General features: G+C 41.5%; 2 protein-coding genes across 3 annotated transcripts; both read left to right on the top strand.

Annotated features, from left to right (window-relative positions):
* Positions 1-161: 161 nt before the first annotated feature.
* LOC117719706 (protocadherin-3) lies at positions 162-3,248 on the top strand. The gene has a single exon (XM_034517917.2). It carries the CDS (start codon positions 364-366, stop codon positions 2,752-2,754), a length of 2,391 nt encoding a protein of 796 aa, XP_034373808.1. The 5' UTR covers positions 162-363; the 3' UTR covers positions 2,755-3,248.
* A 149-nt stretch (positions 3,249-3,397) lies between these two features.
* Positions 3,398-16,809, top strand: LOC117719703 (protocadherin beta-14). Of its 2 annotated transcripts, XM_076912767.1 has the most exons (2): positions 3,398-7,356; positions 12,642-16,809. In XM_076912767.1, exons 1-2 carry the CDS (start codon positions 6,985-6,987, stop codon positions 14,667-14,669), a joined length of 2,400 nt encoding a protein of 799 aa, XP_076768882.1. In that variant the 5' UTR covers positions 3,398-6,984; the 3' UTR covers positions 14,670-16,809. The 2 variants fall into 2 exon arrangements, with proteins under 2 accessions (XP_076768882.1, XP_034373805.1); XM_034517914.2 differs by lacking the exon at positions 3,398-7,356 and having other exon boundaries at positions 12,066-16,805.
* Positions 16,810-21,142: the final 4,333 nt, after the last annotated feature.

Genomic DNA, 21,142 nt, shown 5'->3' with positions numbered 1-21,142 from the left:
TCTGGTTGCTAAGAACTGAGCTCACAATTCATGCTGCTTGTGTAAATTAAAATGATACTGAAACACATTAGGTTTTAAATGAGGGTTGAAATGGCAAAGTGAATTGTAAGAGGAAATGAGGACACTTGGTGGCGCTGCAGGCTAAGAATATGAAGAATGAGCTCTGCAGACTCTCAGGAAGTCGTTAACCTGAAAAGCAGAATTTCGGAAGCTCTGGAGGTGGAGGTAATTGGGTAGGGTTTATGTGATCATTTGGGAAGACAGTGTCTTCCTAATTGGATTTACTCCAGTATCTTCAAGGACCCTCATGAGTGGATTGTAATCTACTTGAAGAAGCAGCACCCTCTGGACTGAATCTGAACAATGGAGACAGCGCTAGCAAAAATACCACAGCAAAGGCAAGTCGCTTTTCTTACTATATTGTTGCTATTGTGGAAATCTGGCTCTGAGGCCATTAGATATTCCACGCCAGAAGAAACAGAGAGTGGCTACTTGGTGGCTAATTTGGCAAAAGATCTGGGGCTCAGGGTTGGAGAACTAGCCACTAGAGGAGCTCAGATCCATTACAAAGGAAACAAAGAGCTCCTGCAGCTGGATGCAGAGACTGGGAATTTGTTCTTGAAGGAAAAACTAGACCGTGAGGCACTATGTGGGGCGACAGAACCCTGTGTGCTGCACTTCCAGATCATACTGGAAAACCCTGTACAGTTCTTCCAAACTGAACTGCAGCTCACAGATGTAAACGACCATTCTCCAGAGTTCCCTGACAGGAAAATGCCTCTAACAATTCCTGAGAGTGCCCAGCCAGGGACCGTGTTTCCTCTGAAGGCTGCTCAGGACTCTGACATAGGAAGCAATGCTGTTCAGAACTACACAGTCAGTCCTAATATCCACTTCCATGTCGTCACTCACAGTCGCTCAGATGGCAGGAAATACCCAGAGCTGGTGCTGGACAGAGCCCTGGACAGGGAGGAGCAGCCTGAGCTCACTTTAATCCTCACTGCTCTGGATGGTGGAGTCCCACCCCGGTCAGGAACCACTGCAGTTCACATTGAAGTTGTGGACATCAATGATAATGCCTCCCAGTTTATACAGTCACTCTATGAGGTGCAGATTCTCGAAAATAGCCCCCTTGATGCCTTAGTTGTCACGGTGTCTGCCAGGGATTTAGATGCTGGGATATATGGCAATGTAGCCTATTCTCTGTTTCAAAGCGATGGAGTATCTCAACCATTTGTAATAGATGAAGTCACAGGAGAAATACGTCTGAGCAAAGAGCTGGATTTTGAAGGAATTAGCAGTTATAACATAGAAATCGCAGCCACAGATGGAGGGGGCCTATCAGGAAAATGCACTGTGGCTATACAGGTGTTGGATATGAATGACAATCCCCCAGAGTTGACGATTAGGAAGCTCACAGTCCCTGTCCCAGAAAATTCCGCCGAAACTGTAGTTGCTGTTTTTAGTGTTTCTGATTCTGATTCAGGGGACAATGGAAGGATGGTGTGTTCTATCCCAAACAATATTCCATTTCTCCTGAAACCCACATTTGAGAACTATTACAGTTTAGTGACAGAGGGACCACTCGATAGAGAGAGCAGAGCTGAGTACAACATCACCATCACGGTCTCAGACCTGGGCACACCCAGGCTCACAACCCAGCAGACCGTAGCAGTACAGGTGGCTGACATCAACGACAATGCCCCCAGCTTCACCCAAACCTCCTACACCATGTTCGTCCGAGAGAACAACAGCCCCGCCCTGCACATAGGCACCATCAGTGCCACAGACTCAGACTATGGCTCCAATGCCCACATCATCTACTCGCTACTGCCTCCCCACGATCCACAGCTGGACCTTGCCTCGCTCATCTCCATCAATTCTGACAATGGGCAGCTGTTTGCTCTAAGGGCACTGGACTATGAGGTGCTTCAGACTTTCGAGTTCCACGTGGACGCTACAGACCAAGGCTTGCCCGCCCTCAGCAGCCAGGCTCAGGTGCGCGTGGTGGTGTTGGATGACAATGACAATGCTCCCTTCGTGCTCTACCCTTTGCAGAACGCCTCTACACCCTGTACTGAGCTACTCCCCAGGGCAGCAGATCCCGGATACCTGGTCACCAAGGTGGTGGCTGTAGATCGTGACTCTGGCCAGAATGCCTGGCTGTCGTTCCAGCTACTCAAGGCAACTGAGCCCGGGCTGTTCAGTGTGTGGGCGCACAATGGCGAGGTGCGCACCACCAGGCTGCTGAATGAGCGCGATGCTCCAAAGCACAAGCTCTTGCTGCTGGTAAAGGACAATGGCGATCCCCTGCGCTCTGCTAGTGTCACCCTTCACGTGCTAGTGGTGGATGGCTTCTCACAGCCTTACCTGCCATTGGCAGAGGTTGCACAGGATTCCACGCAGGACGATTATGACGTGCTCACGCTGTACCTAGTCATTGCCTTGGCATCTGTATCTTCACTCTTCCTTTTCTCTGTGCTGCTGTTTGTAGGGGTGAGGCTGTGTCGGAGGGCCAGGGCGGCCTCCCTGGGTGACTATTCTGTGCCTGAGGGACACTTTCCTGGCCACCTGGTGGATGTTAGTAGAGCGGGGACCCTGTCCCAGAGCTACCAATATGAGGTGTGTCTTAATGGAGGTACTGGAACAAATGAGTTCAACTTCCTTAAGCCATTGTTTCCTATCGCTCCGACCCAGGCTGCTGCTGAAGAAAGAGACAATGCTGTTGTGCGCAGTAACGTTGAATTCTATTAGAGTGCTTATTTTGAAGTGGTGGTTACCACATTTTTCCTTAACTGTCTCTGATGTAGAATTGCATAGTCCCATGGATCAAGTTCTGAGATATATGTTTAATTTATCCTTTGTTTTGGATAGAACTATTCAGGATGCCACTCTAGAGAATTCAGTTCTACTGTATTGTGTTTCTTTATATTTCTGTGCCATACTGATGCATGCTGATCATTTACAATTATTATAATTTTGCTTGTGGGGGAACTCATATTTGCTGTAAGGAATTGGAACTGCTTTCATTGTTAGAGATTAGAGATGCCGTGGGTTTTTTTGTTTGTTTGTTATTTCAGACAGGGTCTTATATTGTAGCTCTGACTGATCTGAAATGACTATGTACAGACTGACTTTAAATTTGTGGTAATCCATCTGCTTTTGTTACTCTATGTCGGGATTATGAGCATTCATGAGTAGGCTCAGCTGTGGTGAACTGCCTCAATAAAAATCAAATACTAGTCGTATTTCCTGTTTATTCTAGCCACTTTATTTCTTGACAGTCTTTTTGATGCTAAGTTGAAATGGAAACATACAGCATTCTCTTTATTTCATTCATTGTTGGTGGAATAACTATAAATGATGTCACGCCCAATATCTGAGAAAGCAATATAATAGTTATGGGTTTCTTTGATTTATTTTGCTTTGTTTTTTTTTTTTTTTTTTTATTGATCCCTGTGGTCAAAAAAAGTTAAGGCTTTAAGTTAAATTATAGCATGACAAAAAACCCTTTATGTTCACCTAAACGTGTTTTCATAAAGTAAGAACATGTCATGCCATCATTGCAATGGGAAAATGAAACATTACTAACATTCTAGTTGCCACTCAAATGACCCTTTACAACCACAATTGACCAAAGTGTAGCAAGCATGCTGACTTCCAGTTCTATAGTCCTGCCTCTTTTGAGTTTATGTAGATTTCTTGTAGGTTACCAGTTGCTTCTTTTATTTTATTTTGTGTTTATTAAATGTATGCATAATACTGCTTTAATGTTGGTTATTTTATAATTTTTGTCATAAATTATTATTCTGGTTGTGCATGCCACACTTTATTACTAAATTATTCATTTGTCTTAGTGTAATTTTGGTTGTTATAAATAATATGTGCATTTTTACATATATGTTTTGGTTAGATTTGTGATGAGCATTCACTTTGGGGGTAGAGTTGTATAAGTAAAATCTTAATAGATATTTCCAACTAGATTTCACGATTGGTTGCACCAACCTTTTTTTGGAGACAGGGTTTCTCTGTGTAGTCCTGGCTGTTCTGGAACTCACTCTGTAGACCAAGCTGGCCTCGAACTCAGAAATTTGCCTGCCTCTGCCTCCCAAGTGCTGGGACTAAAGGCGTGCGCCACCACTGCCTGGCACACCAACTTATTTTACGAGTAGCAATACTTGCACATACAACTTTGTCCACATTCTTGCCAAAACCTGGTCTAATTGGCAAGCTCTCTCTCTCTCTCTCTCTCTCTCTCTCTCTCTCTCTCTCTCTCTCTCTCTCTCTCTCTGTGTGTGTGTGTGTGTGTGTGTGTGTACAGTGTGTGTGTACAGTGTGTGCATGTATGGAACAAGGCATTTGCATGGAGGTCAGAAGACACCTTGAGCTAGCCTTCCACCTTATTTCAGACAGGATCCCCTTACTGTTTTTCTGATGTATTCTCCAGCCTAGATGGCCCTAGAGCTTTTACAGATTATTTTGTGTCTGCTTCCCATCTCCCTAGAGGAGAACTGGGATTTGAACCAGGATCTTTATGCTTGTGCAGACAAGTGCTTTTACCACCAAAACATCTTCCCATCTTAAAAGCACTTTCAAACAATTCTAAAAGTTCTTTATAATAAACTTGTTTATTACTAAGAAATACATGTTAAACCATTATCAGCTGAATTGTTAGCGGCCTGGATTTTTTGTGTGTGGAAGGCAATATGAAGATACTATCTCGTTTAAGTACCAACTTTCTTAAAGGACTTTTCTTTGTCTAGATTGAGTTCAACGCATGCTGTAATGTTAATAAAAACTGTTTTAACTTTGGAAATATTCTGTAAGCCATTTTTGAAGACACCTGGTGCCACTGTAGCTACAGAGAGTGAATAAAGTAATTTGTGAGATAATATGCCCTTAACCTGGAATCAGAACTGAGAACACCATTGTTAGTCTGACCTTCACTGTGATTGAATGTGTAAGAAAACAAAGGATGGAGCATTCATTTTGGCTTAAGGTTTCAGCCCATCACTGAAGAAATAGCACCTGTTGATGTGACCAGAACCTAGAGGAGAGTTTGCTTACCTGGTGTTCTTCCTCTGTTTTCTCTCTGATTCTGACTCTGGCCTAGGGGATGCTACTGTCCACATGTGGCGTGGGTTTCTTTCCTCAGTTCTCTCTAGGGAATCCTTCACAGACATTGCAGGAGGTAAGACTTACCAATCTTGTCTGTACTGAAATCAAGTTGACAACAATGACTAACCATGACCCCATTCAAAAGGAAACATTAAAAATGATCTAGCAACAACCAAACCCATCCACAACCTTTGGTGGTTGGTTTTACTTCATTAGCTCCATTTGTTATTCACATGCTCAAGAAATGTCCGTACTCAGAAACTGTTTTTCTAGTAAACCCTGGAGGGTTGTGATATTGATATTCTCCTTATTCCTCTGAATATACACATGTAATTTCTAGCTATAAGATGATTTCAACCATCAGATCTTAAGTTTGCTTCACTAAGACTTGAAACATTTTAATATATTCTAGTTTCTCGCCTTTCATCATCTTGGCTGTTATGTGAATTAAAGTTTGCTTGACTTCAATAAATTTATCTTTAAATAAATACAAAATTTATCAGAAACCAATCATATTTATCATATATTATGTTCTTGTATGGGAACTTACCCACATTTTAAATAATACTTAAAGACACTTTTGAATTTATAGGAAAAGACCAAGACAGTAACAGAATATAACCATGATATTCAGTCATTAAATTCCAAGGTATTTTTAACTGTAATCCTTTCACATTATCTGCATTTCTATTTGTTGTTCCTTGAGACACAGTCTTTCTGTAGCCTAGGCTTGCCTTGAACTTGCTGTCCTTCTATATTAGACCCCCAAGTTCTGGGATTACAGCTATGCACCACTGTGCATGAGTAGAGGTAGTCCTTGAATGTCATTTTCTGCATCATGCCATCGACAGATTACAATAGAATAATATATTTGGACTTTCATCAATCGACAGGATTGATGAAATCCTGTCATCCTGAGGATGTTTTGTCCAATGAGAAGTTACAATAAAACCCAGAATCTCTCAAAAGCAATGACCAATCCTACTCACCTAGAAATAAAGTTAAATCTTAAAGTTCTTATGATATTTATTTCTCCTCATTCCTATGTTAAGTTATTCATTTTGTTTAAATATTGCTTATCATATGTACCTTTTGGCTGCATCTCAGTGGCCTAATGATTACCAGGACTGTCCTCAAGTGGCCTTGTAACAAAATGAGTCATGTATTTTAGAGAAGTTAATGTTTAGTTCAACATTTATGTTTCTGACCAATGTTCACATTTTCAATAATTTGTTGGTGTGTTTATTGAGACAATTAAACAGTGTACATCTTAAACTCATGAATTTACAGAACTATTCAGTAATCAGTTGCATTGTTAAAGAGCCATAGTTGATTATGAGAAGTTGATTACGGCCAGAGAGAATGGTTTGTAAATATATGAAAGACTGTGGTGTGACTTCCCTTAAATCAGCAAGCAGTTGGATTCAAGATAGAGAGTGGTCTTGAAAACCAACCTAAAAACAACACACAGGTATGTACACACAAACAAGTCTCCTAAGAAATCCTTCACACACTCAGTTTGGAAACACTAACTCAAAAGTCTTTATAATGCCAGACTTGGATAAAAGTCTTTATAATACTCATTGTTGATCTGAAGATTTCTCATGAAGTTATTGATTTGAACGCATGGTGGCGGTGTAGGCTAAGAGAATGAGTAAGAACCCTTTAGCCTCCTCAGACTCCGCTTCACCTAGAAGCTGAAGCAAAAATACGGAACCATTTGCTGCTGCAGCTAGGCATCCCTGAGGAGTCACCGGGAACCTGTAAAATCAAATCCACAATTCCACAGCAAAGGTTTTCGGGAAGGCCAAAGTTACCTCGGTGATTAAGAGCTGGAAGGGATTTTTTTTCCTCTGGAATCAGCCAATGGAGATGTCGTCACACACGAAAGTATGGTGCGAGGCAAGGCAAGTGATGATTTTGATTACATCGATGCTTTTGTGGGAGGTGGGTTCAGAATCAATTCAGTATGCCATGCTGGAGGAGACAGAAAGTGGCACGTTTGTGGCCAACCTGACTAAGGACTTGGGACTAAGGATGGGAGAACTGGCTGCTCGGGACGCTAGAGTGGTTTTCAAGGGGAACAGACAGTATTTGCAGCTTGACCCACAGACCCAGGATTTGGTGCTAAACGAAAACCTGGACCGGGAGGAGCTGTGTGGCTCCACAGAGCCTTGTGTGCTGTCTTTCCGGGTATTACTAAAAAATCCTTTGCAGTTTTATCAAGCTGAACTGAGAGTTATAGATATAAATGACCACGCCCCAGAGTTTCCTGCCAGAGAAATGCTCCTTAAAATATCAGAAATGACTCCACCCGGAAAGATATTTCCTTTGAAAATGGCACAGGACTTAGATGCTGGCAGCCACAGCATTCAGAGCTACTCTGTCAGTGATAACCCTCACTTCCACGTGCTCACTCGCAACCGCAGCGATGGCAAGAAGTTCCCTGAGCTAGTGTTGGACAAGGCCTTGGACCGTGAGGAGCAGGCCAAGCTCAGCCTAAAGCTCACCGCGGTGGATGGTGGGTCTCCGCCCAGGTCAGGGACCACAGAGATTCAAATATTAGTTTTAGATATAAACGACAACACGCCCGAATTTGCTCAGGAGATCTATGAGGTCCAAGTTCCTGAGAACAACCCCGTTGGCTCACTGCTTATTACCGTCTCGGCAAGAGATTTAGATACAGGCTCCTTCGGGGAGGTGTCTTATGGACTGTCTCATGATGATGACGTAAATGAGCCATTTGAAATAAACACAAAGACAGGAGAAATTCGACTGAGAAGCACCTTGGATTTTGAAGCATTGCAGTTTTACCATGTGGATGTCGAGGCCCTAGATGGTGGCGGGCTAACAGGAAAATGCTCTTTAGTCGTCCAAGTATTGGACGTGAATGATAATGCTCCGGAAGTGATCCTATCCTCACTCAACAGCCCCATCCCTGAGAATTTGCCAGGTATCATAGTGGCAGTATTCAGCGTTTCAGACGCGGACTCGGGAAATAACCAGCAGGTTATGTGTTCCATAGATGACAATCTTCCATTTCTTCTAAGACCATCTATGGAGAATTTCTATACTCTGGAAACAGATGGGGCACTAGACAGAGAGAGCAGAGCTGAGTACAACATCACCATCACAGTCACCGACATGGGCACACCCAGGCTCACAACCCAGCACACCATAACAGTGCAGGTGTCTGACATCAATGACAACGCCCCTGCCTTCAACCAAACTTCCTACACCCTGTTCGTCCGTGAGAACAACAACCCTGCCCTGCACATAGGCACCATCAGTGCCACAGACTCAGACTCAGGCTCCAATGCCCTCATCACCTACTCGCTGCTGCCTCCTCACGACCCACAGCTGGCCCTCGCCTCGCTCATCTCCATCAACGCAGACAATGGGCAGCTGTTCGCGCTCAGGGCACTGGACTATGAGGCCCTGCAGGCCTTTGAGTTCCGCGTGGACGCCACAGACCAAGGCTCTCCTGCGCTCAGCAGCCAGGCTCTGGTGCGTGTGGTGGTGCTGGATGACAATGACAATGCGCCCTTTGTGCTCTACCCACTGCAGAACGCTTCTGCACCCTGCACTGAGCTGGTGCCCAGGGCGGCAGATCCCAGCTATCTGGTCACCAAGGTAGTGGCTGTGGATCGCGACTCTGGCCAGAATGCCTGGCTGTCATTCCAGTTGCTCAAAGCCACAGAGCCAGGGCTGTTCAGCGTCTGGGCGCACAATGGGGAGGTGCGCACCACCAGGCTGCTGAGCGAGCGCGATGTGCCCAAGCACAGGCTGGTGCTGCTGGTCAAGGACAATGGTGATCCTCCGCGCTCTGCCAGTGTCACACTGCATGTGCTAGTGGTGGATGGCTTCTCCCAGCCCTACCTACCTCTCCCCGAAGTGGCGCAGGACTCCATAGAGGATGTTGAAGATGCGCTCACGCTATACCTGGTTATCGCCTTAGCATCTGTGTCTTCTCTCTTCCTCTTGTCTGTGGTGCTGTTTGTGGGGGTGAAGCTGTGCAAGAGGGTCAGGGCGGACTCTCTGGGTGGCTACTCTGTGCCTGATGGACATTTTCCTGGCCATCTGGTGGATGTCAGCAGCGCTGGAACTCTTTCCCAGAGCTACCAGTATGAGGTGTGTCTGAGGGGAGACACTGGGACTGGTGAGTTCAAATTGCGAAAAGCAATTAACCCCCACTTTCCTTCTGTGGCGTCTGAGAGGAACACAGAGGAAAGTTCTACTCTTCGGAATAGCTTCCTATTCATCTAAATACTTTAGTGTACTAGTAAATTCTGTTTACGCTTAGAAATATCTTTCAACCCATATCTGCATGCTATCGGTGGATATTAACAGAAGCTTATGCTGTTGCTTTTTATTATAGTGCCTGGAAATGGAATCCAGTGTCTCATGCATGTCAGGCAAACTAAACCACTAAGCAAAATCAATAAATTACTTCTCCTTTCTTTTTCTTTTTTTCTTTTCTTTTCTTTACTTTTTTGGGGTTTTTGTTTTGTTTTGTTTTTAGAGAAAGGGATTTTCTTTTTCTTTCTCTTGTTTGTTTATTTACATGCTAAATGTTGCCCCCCCTTCCTGGTACACCCTTCAAGAGTTCTTCACCCCATTCTCCCCTCTCTTTTACCTCTGAGAGGTTGCTTCCCACCCACCCCTTTTATCCATCCACCCACCTCCACCTCCCCTCCTCACATCCCCCCTTCCATCAAAGGAGACAGGTGGTTTTTTTTTTTTTTCAGTGTAACCCTGGCTTTCCTGGAACTCACGCTGTAGACCAGGCTGGCCTCGAACTTATAGAGATCTACTGCCTCTGTCTTCTGAGTGGTGGAAGTAAAAGTATGTGCCACCACAAGTCTCACTCTTTAGCCTTGGGTGGTCTGAATCTCACTAATTGACCTGGCTGGCTTAGAACTCAGACAGACCCACCTGCATCTGTCACCTTAGTACTGTGACTAAAAGCTTTTGCCATCATACTTGTCCTGGCCTGTACCACTGCTATTATTCTTGAGATTGTATTTTAGAAAGATAGTTTCTGGAGATTCCGCTAGTTTCTCTATTATGCTTCATAGTTTGTTTTTTAATTAGTGGCACTAACCTGTATTTGACAAATTAAATAAAAATATTTAATAGAATACAAAATCGAACAATCTTTTAAGTATACTATCATGTAAAGCCTTTGAGGCTGCATTTTGGACAAGTGATTAAATTAATTTTACTATTAGCTTGTAGAAATGTTTAAATGTCAATGTTGACATTACTGAATTTTGCAAATTTAGTCTCATTTTGGGGTAACTGGTTATCAGGTGCCTCTCTAAATATAAATGTAAGGAACGCTAAATACTAAGACACATACCTTATTATACATAATTAGGAATGTATCTGTGCATTTTAATAATCAACACATATTTCTTAAGTGTAGATTTTACAGAACTGTCAATTCCTTAAATTGTAGGTTGTGAACGTTGTGTAAGAAGAGTATGGTCTTTTAGCATCATGATATTTACAAAAGTTGAATAAATCTTTGCTTAATGTTACTAACCGTCCAGCAGTCCTTTTTTTTAAACAAAAATTCTACAAAGAAGTGCTAACATTTTTCTACAACAACATATCTTTGCCAATGAATGAAGTTTTTATTTTATTTTAATTACAAATATATAAAACTTTAAACATTATTGCTTACTAAGGTTATCTTCTTTCCTTCCATACAGAAAATATCTTTCTGCTCATTCTAAATTTGATTGCTGAGAATTAAATCCAGGAGAGCACATTTTATCTTGTTTTTGTCTAACAGTTTGGGAGTTCAAAGTGTGTGTGTGTGTGTGTGTGTATTATATTTTTCCAAACTTCACACTCTGCTTTCTCAAGTATCTGTATTTTCTCTTCTAATGTTTATGAACATCATTTATTAACTACAAAGCCATTTCTATTCATAGTCTTGTTTTGTAGGTATTGTTTCCATATTGTATAAAAAATGCTCTTTTCAAATTTCTTTCATAGAAAAGCAAACTGTATTAAGATGATGTATGGATATTTTACTTTTAATCTTAATCAAAGTAGACTAGCAAACATTTACTCTGTGGAACTCTGGGATACTTGTCTTTTAAATGGCATCTTTTTTCTTGGGGGCATCTGCTTTTTTCATTCCAACCATACAGCTCTGGTTGGAACTTCAGTGTTTTTTAATTATACAATTTCCACAGCCCAGAGGTTGTGCACCTTCTGGTCCCCGATCTATAGCACTCAGGACAAAAACCTTCCCAAGACCGAATCGATTTTACAACATTGATCTTATTTTCTTCTTTGTATTTGAGAAATGACAGTTGAACTCTGAGCCAGAACTGACTACTTATAAAGCAAGTGACCATCTCCAGTAAAATTTATTGGTCATCACATACAGTGCATTAATGAAGGATAGTTCCAAAGAATGTATACCCCACAGACTGAAACAAACAAACAAATAAACAAAATAACAAAAGAAACAATCAGTCTTTAGTTGTCCTTCAAGAGTTTCACTCACATTGCCATTTGAAAGCTAAAAACTATATTTTTAAAAAATAATATATTTATTTAAAACAAAAAAGTTAGTAACTTTTACAATAAAATGAAAATTCTTCTGAGAGCAAGAAATTTTGTTTGTTCCCTCATGGTGTTATGGTCAAAAACTAAATGATTACTTGTACAAATAAATAAGTTTTAAATGAACGACTGTCTCTGCAGAGACAGAGCTTTGTGTACTGAGTTTGTTCCTTCATGGGAAAGGTATATATTTGTCTCACACAACCTAGCTACCTCAAGGTTGCTTTATGAGACTTAGGGGAAAGAAAAGGACCTAAAAGGTGGTCCACACATTTTAGCCTTTACTTTGAAACAAAAATTATCTGAAGTTGTAAAACAGAACGCTTGGTGGCGCTGCAGGCTAAGAAAACTAAAACTTGGCCACTTCCTGACTAAAGTCAGAGCCATTTCTGGCTGCTGAGAAAGGGAGCTTTTTACATTTCTGCCGATCGATCCTTTCAGAGAAGCAGATAAGCCGTGTCCAGCAACATTTAAAAGAAAAGAGGCTCAAATTTATATAGCCAAGATTCCTGAGCTGTTCACAGAGCAATTCTTGAGTGATTAACTGCTGCATCTTTTGGAGCAGAGGAACGATGGAGACATCACTTCACAAGGCACCACAGAAAAGGCAAGTGACCGCCATTATCTTTCTGTTACTACTGTGGGAGGCAGGCAGTGCAACCATTAAGTATTCTGTTCTAGAGGAGACAGACGGGGGCTCTTTGGTGGGGAACCTAGCAAAAGATTTAGGGCTGAGTTTAAGGGAGTTGGTCATCAGGGGTGCCCAGATTCTTTCCAAAGGGAACAAACAGCTCCTGCAGCTGGAGCAGAAGAGTGGAAATTTGCTCCTGAAAGAAAAATTGGATCGAGAGGAGTTATGCGGGAGCACCACCCCGTGCATCCTACATTTCCAGGTGTTACTTAAAAGCCCAGTGCAATTTATTCAAGGGGAAATACAGCTTCAAGATGTAAACGATCATGCCCCAGAATTCATGGAAGATGAAATTCTCCTTAAAATCGTGGAAAGCAGCCATCCAGGTGCCGTGTTTCCACTGAAAATAGCTCAAGATTTGGACGTAGGGAGCAACACAGTTCAGAGCTATACAATCAGCACCAATGCCCATTTCCACCTTCTCACCCGCAATCACAGCGATGGCAGGAAATACCCAGAGCTGGTGCTAGACAAAGCACTGGACCGGGAGGAGCAGGCACAGATAAGATTAACACTCACTGCTCTGGACAGTGGAACACCTCCCAAAACTGGGACTACCCAGGTTGTCATTGTGGTCCTGGACATTAATGACAATGTCCCTGAATTTGCCCAAGGGCTCTATGAGGTGCAGGTTCAAGAGAACAGCCCCGTGGGCTCCCTTGTCATCACTGTATCCGCAAAAGATTTAGATGCCGGGACAAACGGAGAGCTCTCCTATTCGCTTTTTCAATCTTCAAATCAAGTTCTTCGGGCTTTTGAAATAAACGCAAACACCGGAGAAATTAGACTAAGAAAACTGTTAGACTTTGAGGAAATTCAGTCTTACCACATGGAAATCGAGGCCTCTGATGGAGGAGGCCTTTCAGGAAAATGCACAGTAGTAATAGACGTGACCGATGTAAACGACAACGCTCCTGAAATCACCATGTCATTACTCATCAGTGATATTCCAGAAAACGCCCCTGAAACTGTAGTCGCGATTTTTGGAATTTCAGATCCAGACTCTGGAGACAATGGAAAAATGGTGTGCTCCATCCAAGACCATCTGCCCTTCCTCTTGAAACCTAATGAAGAAAACTTCTACACGTTGGTAACTGAAAGAGCACTGGACAGAGAGAGCAGAGCTGAGTACAACATCACCATCATGGTCGCAGACCTGGGCACACCCAGACTCACAACCCAGCACACCATAACAGTGCAGGTTTCTGACGTCAACGACAATGCCCCCGCCTTCACCCAAATCTCATACACCATGTTTGTCAGGGAAAACAACAGCCCCGCCCTGCACATAGGCACCATCAGTGCCACAGACTCAGACTCAGGCTCCAATGCCCTCATCACCTACTCACTGCTGCCACCCCACGACCCACAGCTGGCCCTCGACTCTCTCATCTCTATCAATGCAGACAACGGCCAGCTGTTCGCGCTCAGGGCTTTGGACTATGAGGTCTTGCAGGCCTTTGAGTTCCACGTGGGCGCCACAGACCAAGGCTCACCCGCGCTCAGCAGCCAGGCTCTGGTGCGCGTGGTGGTGCTGGACAACAATGACAATGCACCCTTCGTACTCTACCCGCTGCAGAACGCCTCTGCGCCCTGCACAGAGTTGCTGCCCAGGGCTGCGGAGCCTGGATACCTGGTCACCAAGGTGGTGGCTGTGGATCGCGACTCTGGCCAGAATGCCTGGTTATCATTCCAGCTGCTCAAAGCCACGGAGCCAGGGCTGTTCAGCGTGTGGGCGCACAATGGCGAGGTGCGCACCACCAGGCTGCTGAGCGAGCGCGATGTGCCCAAGCACAGGCTGGTGCTGCTGGTCAAGGACAATGGCGATCCTCCAGGCTCTGCCAGTGTCACGCTGCACGTGTTGCTGGTCGATGGCTTCTCTCAGCCCTACCTGCCTTTGCCAGAGGTGGCACACGACCCTGCAAAAGAAGAAGATGCACTAACACTCTACCTGGTCATTGCCTTGGCCTCTGTGTCTTCTCTCTTCCTCTTGTCTGTGCTGCTGTTTGTGGGGGTGAGGCTATGCAGGAAGGCCAGGGAGGCTTCTCTGGGTGGCTGTTCGATTCCTGAGGGACACTTTCCTGGCCACCTGGTGGATGTCAGCGGTGCGGGGACCCTGTCCCAGAGCTACCAGTATGAGGTGTGTCTGACAGGAGGTAGTGGGACAAATGAGTTTAAATTTCTTAAACCAGTACTTCCCAACTTCTTGAATGAAGGAGGTTACAGGAACAGGGAAGAGAATTCTAATTTTAGGGATTGTTTGGGGTTTAGCTAAAAATCACACTTTGGCCTCGTGTGACGAATATTCACTGATGCATATATAATTTCCCAACCGTTCACTCACGGAAAGAGGTCTATACTAGCATGATACTCATAGTCATATTTGTAGCTGTTTCAAATTGTTGGATATTCCTTGCGTTTTTGCTAACCATCTTTCCCTGAGGCACACAATATAGCTGCAAAATGTTCTTCCTTCCTTCTTTTCTTTCTTTCTTTCTTTCTTTCTTTCTTTCTTTCTTCCTTTCTTCCTTTCTTCCTTTCTTCCTTTCTTGGTGAGATTTGTTTTCATCACTTAAAAAAAATGTTTAAAAGTTAAGAGGTATTTCCAGGCTCCTGGTTTCTGAGCATGTGCATTGACTTCTTGTAATCAAAGAACTCCTGTCCCAAAAGTTCTCATTATTGCTAGGATGAATTTAATGCTGTTGTAAATGATGGCTTTCAATTGTAAAAATAATTTTCAATCATGCAAACATTTTTTGTGAGCTTCTAAATCCTATGATTCTGTTGCCTGTTTCCAAGACCCCTATTTTCTTTCTTCAAATGAACAGTTATTTAATCAGGATTATGTTTCTAAATTAAGTATTTCTTTCAAAATAGATGAAAGTTAATTAAACTATCTTTTTAACATTCTGAAAAACTTGGCTCATTATATTAGAAATGGAGGACTTATTAACACACGTGTGACTAGTTTTTCATAAATGGCTTTGATATGTAAATAGTGATTCTCATTCTTTTAACATGATGTATACTCCACGTGATTAGTACAGACACAGTAAACACGACACATTAGTGTACTTTCACAAGAAATTTTCACTAAGTCGATATTATTCTAAATACATCTAGTGGAGCTTGAGGTGTGTTCAGCATGCATGATGCCCTGGACCCAATGCTCAGAACCAAGTAGAGAAAAATAAGTAAGCTCTTCAAGTGAAAGTAAATACGATTTTAATTAACAAATGAGATCAGTTCTCAAAAGGTGAATTGTAACAAACTTAAAACATCTAATTAAACCTATCAGGGGCTGGAAAGATGACTTTGCACTTAAGAGGAAATAATACTCTAAGGACCCCAGTTAGTTCTCAGCGCCAGTGTCTGGTGGCTCACAAATAGATTATCTAATTCTACCTTCAGGGAGCTCTGTTGCCCTCTTTTGGTGTCCATGTGTACCCACCTGTAGAAAACTAATATCAATATAAATTAAACTATAATTTAAACAGTTGGTGAAATTCAGCAGCCATTTGGTCTTTGACTTTTTTGAAGAGTTCTAAATAACTGACCCTTATTATTGGCCTGTAAGTTTCTTCAAGAATGTGTCTACGTTATAAAATTCGTTGCCAGATGCCTGTTCATCATATTATTTCACTAGCCTTTGTGGTTTTGTGGTGTTGGTTGCAATGTCGCCTTTCTCATCTCTGGTTTTTTTTTTTTTTTTTTAATTTTTAGTCTATCATAGTGCTTGCCAGTTTTTTTTTTTTTCTTTTTAAAGAACGGGCTCTTGGTTGTGTTTCTGTTTTCTAGATTTTTTGGTGTCTTACTTGCTTGTTTCTATCCTACTAGTTATTTTTGTCTGTTAACTTTGAACTCAGTCCATTCTTGTTCTGTTGGTCCTCTGAAACGCAGGGGCAGACTGTTTATTTGGAACATACTCTCTTTAATGGCAGCATTAATGTCCACAGATTTCCCTCTTGCTACTCTTTGCTGTATCTCACTGGTCTCAGTGTGGTGCGTGGTCATTTTCATTTGTTTGATAGAATTTTTTCCTTAATTTTATTATTGGATTAATCGATTGCTCAAAGTAGGTTGCTTAGTGTTTAAATTTTTCCATTTCTTTCTTTTTAAGATGTGATTTCATTGTGTTCCCTAGGGTGTTCTGAACTCACTTTATTGACCAGGGTGGCACTGACCTTGCCATCTCATCTCAGCCCACCAAGTGCTGGGACTCCATGCTAGTGTCAACACAAAGCTTAGGTTTTCTTGCCTTTGTTCTAATTACTATATTTTGTTTTGATTTCTACCAGAATGTAGTAGATCTTCTCCATCTACTTTTTATTTCTTTGTTTTTCTGATTAAAATCTCAGTCTCTAATATTTTTGCTTTCAAGCAGCTCCTTTGTGTTCTATGAATATTTCTTTTTCTTGCAAGCTTTAAGATTTAAAGATTTTGTGAGATTTAATTAATATGTGATTATTTTCTAATGAATATATATATATATATATATATATATATATATATATATATATATAATCACTAGAAATTGTAAATGTTTCCATCATTCCTAAAATGAACTTGGTGTTCATTAACAGCACACATGCACACACACACACACCACACACACCACATGCACACACACATATACCACACACACACACCTCAAGTCCATGGCAAACTACTAATCAGTTTTCTATTGCTTTTAATTTTTTATTCTGTACATTTTATATACATGAAATTGTGTATGTAGCATTGTGTATCTGGAGTCTTTCACTTAACATAGCATTTGCAAGGTCCATCATGTTATAAGATATATCAGTACTTCATTTATTTTTATGATTCATATTCTATTGCATGAATGTACCATACTTTTCTCATTAGATACGTGAAACTTTGCATATTATAAATAATGATGCTATAAATTTTCGTTTGCACATATGCTTTCAATTCTTTTAGCATATGCCTATGATTAGAATTACTGAGTTACAAAGACTATATCTTTTGAATTGTTGTCAAATTATTTTACAAAGAGAATGTCATTTTACATTCTAACAGCAATGAACAGAGAAATCGATTTTTCCCTATCCTGTTTTCTTTTTTATTGTTGTCATTCTATGTGAAGCAACATCTTTTTTTAAACATTTTTTGTTTATTTTATGTATATGAGTACACCATTGCTCTCTTCAAACACACCAGAAGAGGGCATCAGATCCCATTGCAGATGGTTGTGAGCCACCATGTGGTTGCTGGAAATTGAACTCAGGACCTCTGGAAGAGAAGTCGGTGCTCTTAACCACTGAGTCATCTTTCCAGCCCATGAAGCAACATCTTACTGTGGTTTGATCTTCAGTTTCAAAAAGACTACTAGTATTGAGCATATGTCCATGTGTTTATCGGCTATTTGAGTACATTGTATGAACACATTCCTATTTGTTGAATTGTAATAATAGTATAAAGCCTAAACTAGAGCCTTATCAGATAATTTCTGAACATGCTATGAGCAATTCTCTCATTTTGTTTGTTATCATTTTACTTTGTTGATAATGTCCTTTGAAGAAAAAAAAATATTGTGGCAAACCCAATAATCTAATTTTTCTTTGGTGGTTTGTACTTTAAGTTTCATATCTTAGAAATCACTGCCTATGCAAGGGAGCAAATATGGAGACAAAGTGTGGGACAGAAACTGAAGGAGGGGCCATCCATCCCATGTGTAGTCACCAAAGGTAGGCACTGATGTGGATGTCAGGAAGTGCATGCTGACAGGAGCCTGATACAGCTGTATCCTTAGAGGTCTGCCAGAGCCTGAAATATACAGAGGCAGATGCTCACAGCTAACCATTGAACTGATCAAGGGGTTCCCAATGGAGGAGTTAGAGTGAAGACTGAAGGAACTGAAAGGGTTTGCAGCCCCAAGAGGAAATCTACAATACCAACCAACTAGAGCTCCCAGGTTCTAAACCACCAGCCTGGGAGCACTTAGGGAGGGACCCATGGCTCCAGCAGTATATGTAAGGGAGGATGACCCTGTCGGGCATAGGTGGGAGAGGAGATCCTTGGTCCCATGAAGGCTGGACACCGAGTTGGGGGGGGGATTTGAGGATGGGGAGGTGGGAGTAGGGGGGTAGGTGGGGGCACATCCTCATAGAAGCAGGAGGAGGAGGATGGGATAGGGGGTTCCTGGGTGGGGAGGGGAAGTGATGGGGTAAGGGGATAACATATGAAATGTAAATAAAATATTCAATTAAAAAAAGAAATCACTTCCTAATGAAAATCATAAAGATTATACTGTTTTTCCCTAAGGGCTTCTTAATTTTAGCCCTTACATTTGAAGTCTACATTTTATAACACCATTTTCTAGTTTTAGGCTTTAAACATATATTGCAATTTCTCTATAGTGTTCTATAATTTTCCTATTATTAATATCCTTCTTAAGAGAGCTGAAAATAATGAAATTTGTCAGTTACCACTTGTCTGTATTCTTTGAAAATTCCAAAAATTTAGTGATTTTCTTTGAAGTCTACTCTTTTTTTTTATCATTACAAGTTCATATTACAAATCATTCTTTTTATCATTACAAGTTCATTTATTTTCACACACACACTGTTATTTAAACAAAGATTAAGAAGAAAATCAAGATGAACTGATAAACTAAAATTGAAATAAATTCCCAGCTTTCTCATACTAGCTAGAACCATCCACATTATTTCATATCTTGCTTCATTTCAACAGAAGTAGACCTTCAAGGTGAACTGTTTCTTGAGTTCTCACATGACTGAGAAGTGTGCCTTAGCTGGGTATAAAATTCTTCAGTCAACTTTCTGAAAGTGTGTGCTGAGAAATAAAAGTCCAGTCCTCTGAAAAAGCAGCAAATATTCTTAACCACTGAGTCATTTCAGGATTATCACTCTGCTCTTTAGTCTTTAAAGTTGATTTAAGAAAAACACTTGGGCTGGGGATGTGGCTCAAAGGTAGCAAACATGGATGAAGCCCTGAAATCTAATGCTTGCACTGGGAAAAAATAAAAATTTCAAATTAAAAAAAATGAAGAAAAATCAAGACAAATCAATGCAAAAGGACTCAGGAAAAGCTAGACCATTTGCAAAGAGAAACATTTTGGAGTGAAATCTTTTATTATCATCAGTGGGGAGGAAGTCATTGTGTCTAACCAACAAGAATGAAAGAGCTCTTAGAAAATATGAACCCAATAAATGAAAATCTCAATAGAGGGGCTTAATAGTAAAGTTAAGAAGATACTTCAAAAAAAGCCAGATTTGCTGGCAATGACATTTAGTCCCAGCACTTAAGAAGCTGATGCTGGTGTATCTCTGGAATTCAAGGTCAGTCCTGGTCTACATAGGGAGTTCTAGGCCAGACAGGACTACATAGTGAGACCATTTTTCAAGAAGGCCAAAAAATATGCCTCAGGAAAGATTGAAAAGGGAACTGAGAGGGGCCATACTGAAGTGCAACAATGGAATTAAAAGAACTCTGCAAAAGAGGGAAAGGCGGAATTAATGAAAGAAGGGACTCAATGGAATAACTGAAACTGTACACTCTGAAGAAATCTGGCCTCCTAGGTTAAGTGGCCCATCAATTATCTGGTACAATGGATAAAATATAAACTTGGGCCAAGAATGCAAGATTGTTTAATTTCTAAATGGTTGGAATAATGATAAAATCCTACAACAATAAATAAAATATATGTCACATATTGATAATGAGAAAATAATTAGGTTCAGATTTTACAGCAACTACAGCGGTTCAAGAAGCTCATTGACAAAACTTGATTCTGAAGGAAAATTATTTTCAGCCTAAAAATGTATAGTTACAGTTCCAATCAATTTTGATGGTAGAATAAAGATATTTTAATACATTTAAGATCACAACAAGAGTGGCCAGACATGGTGGTACATGTCTTTAATCCTAGCACTCCCTGGAGGCAGAGACACGAGGCTCTCTTTGAGTTCAAATCCAGCCTGGGCTAAACAGTCCTTGTCTCAAAACAACAAACAAAAAAGATTGAAACAAAGAAACTGGAGAGATGGCTGCATCAGTAAAATGTCTTCTGGGCAAGCAGGAGGACTGAGTTAAGAGCCCCAGTTCTCACCAAAGCAACAAGTAGTAAGCCACTAATTGGTAAACCCTGTCTCAAAATAATTAGGGGGAGTGGTTGAAGAGATTGGTTCAGCAGTTAAGAGAACTGCTCTTGTAGAGGACTCAAGCTTAGTTCACAGCATCTACATAGTGGCTCAGAAAACCTTGTAACTACAGTCCCAGGGAGTCTGTCTTCCTCTTATGGTTACCCTCACAGGGTCCTGCATATACATACACTCAGGCACATATAAATACACATAAAATAGAGAAATCTTTACAAAGTAAGGTGGACACAAGAAAATGACCCACAAAATCAACTAAGCAGGGCTCATAGAAACTCACAAAGATGGAACCAACCATCATGGCGCCTGCATGGATCTAACCTAGGTCTTCTGCTTATATTTTATGGTTGTGCAGCTTGGTGTTTGTGTGGGGTTACTTCTAACAGTGGGATCAAGGACTGTCTCTGACTCCTTTGCCTGCTTTTGGGACCCTTATCCTCCTACTGGGTTGCCTCATCCAACCTTAATATAAGAGGATGTGCCTGATCTTATTATAACTTGACATGTTATGTTTGGTTGATATCCCTTGGAGTCCTGCCCTTTTTTCTGAAGAGAAAGGAGCAGTGGCTCTGAGGGAGAAGATGTGAGGGAAAGGGACTGGGAG

The sequence above is a fragment of the Arvicanthis niloticus genome, chromosome 14, assembly GCF_011762505.2.
Source record: "Arvicanthis niloticus isolate mArvNil1 chromosome 14, mArvNil1.pat.X, whole genome shotgun sequence".
Lineage (NCBI taxonomy): Eukaryota > Metazoa > Chordata > Mammalia > Rodentia > Muridae > Arvicanthis > Arvicanthis niloticus.
Note: the sequence above shows the minus strand (reverse complement) of the source record. Positions and strands in the feature narration are given on the sequence as shown.

Excerpts from the sequence above, each read along its gene's own strand:
- LOC117719703 (XM_076912767.1), top strand. The coding sequence starts at position 6,985 with ATGGAGATGTCGTCACACACGAAAGTATGGTGCGAGGCAAGGCAAGTG. Across the intron at positions 7,357-12,641 it reads TTTATCAAGCTGAACTGAGA|CTTCAAGATGTAAACGATCA; the intron begins GTTATAGATATA and ends GGGGAAATACAG.
- LOC117719706 (XM_034517917.2), top strand. The coding sequence starts at position 364 with ATGGAGACAGCGCTAGCAAAAATACCACAGCAAAGGCAAGTCGCTTTT.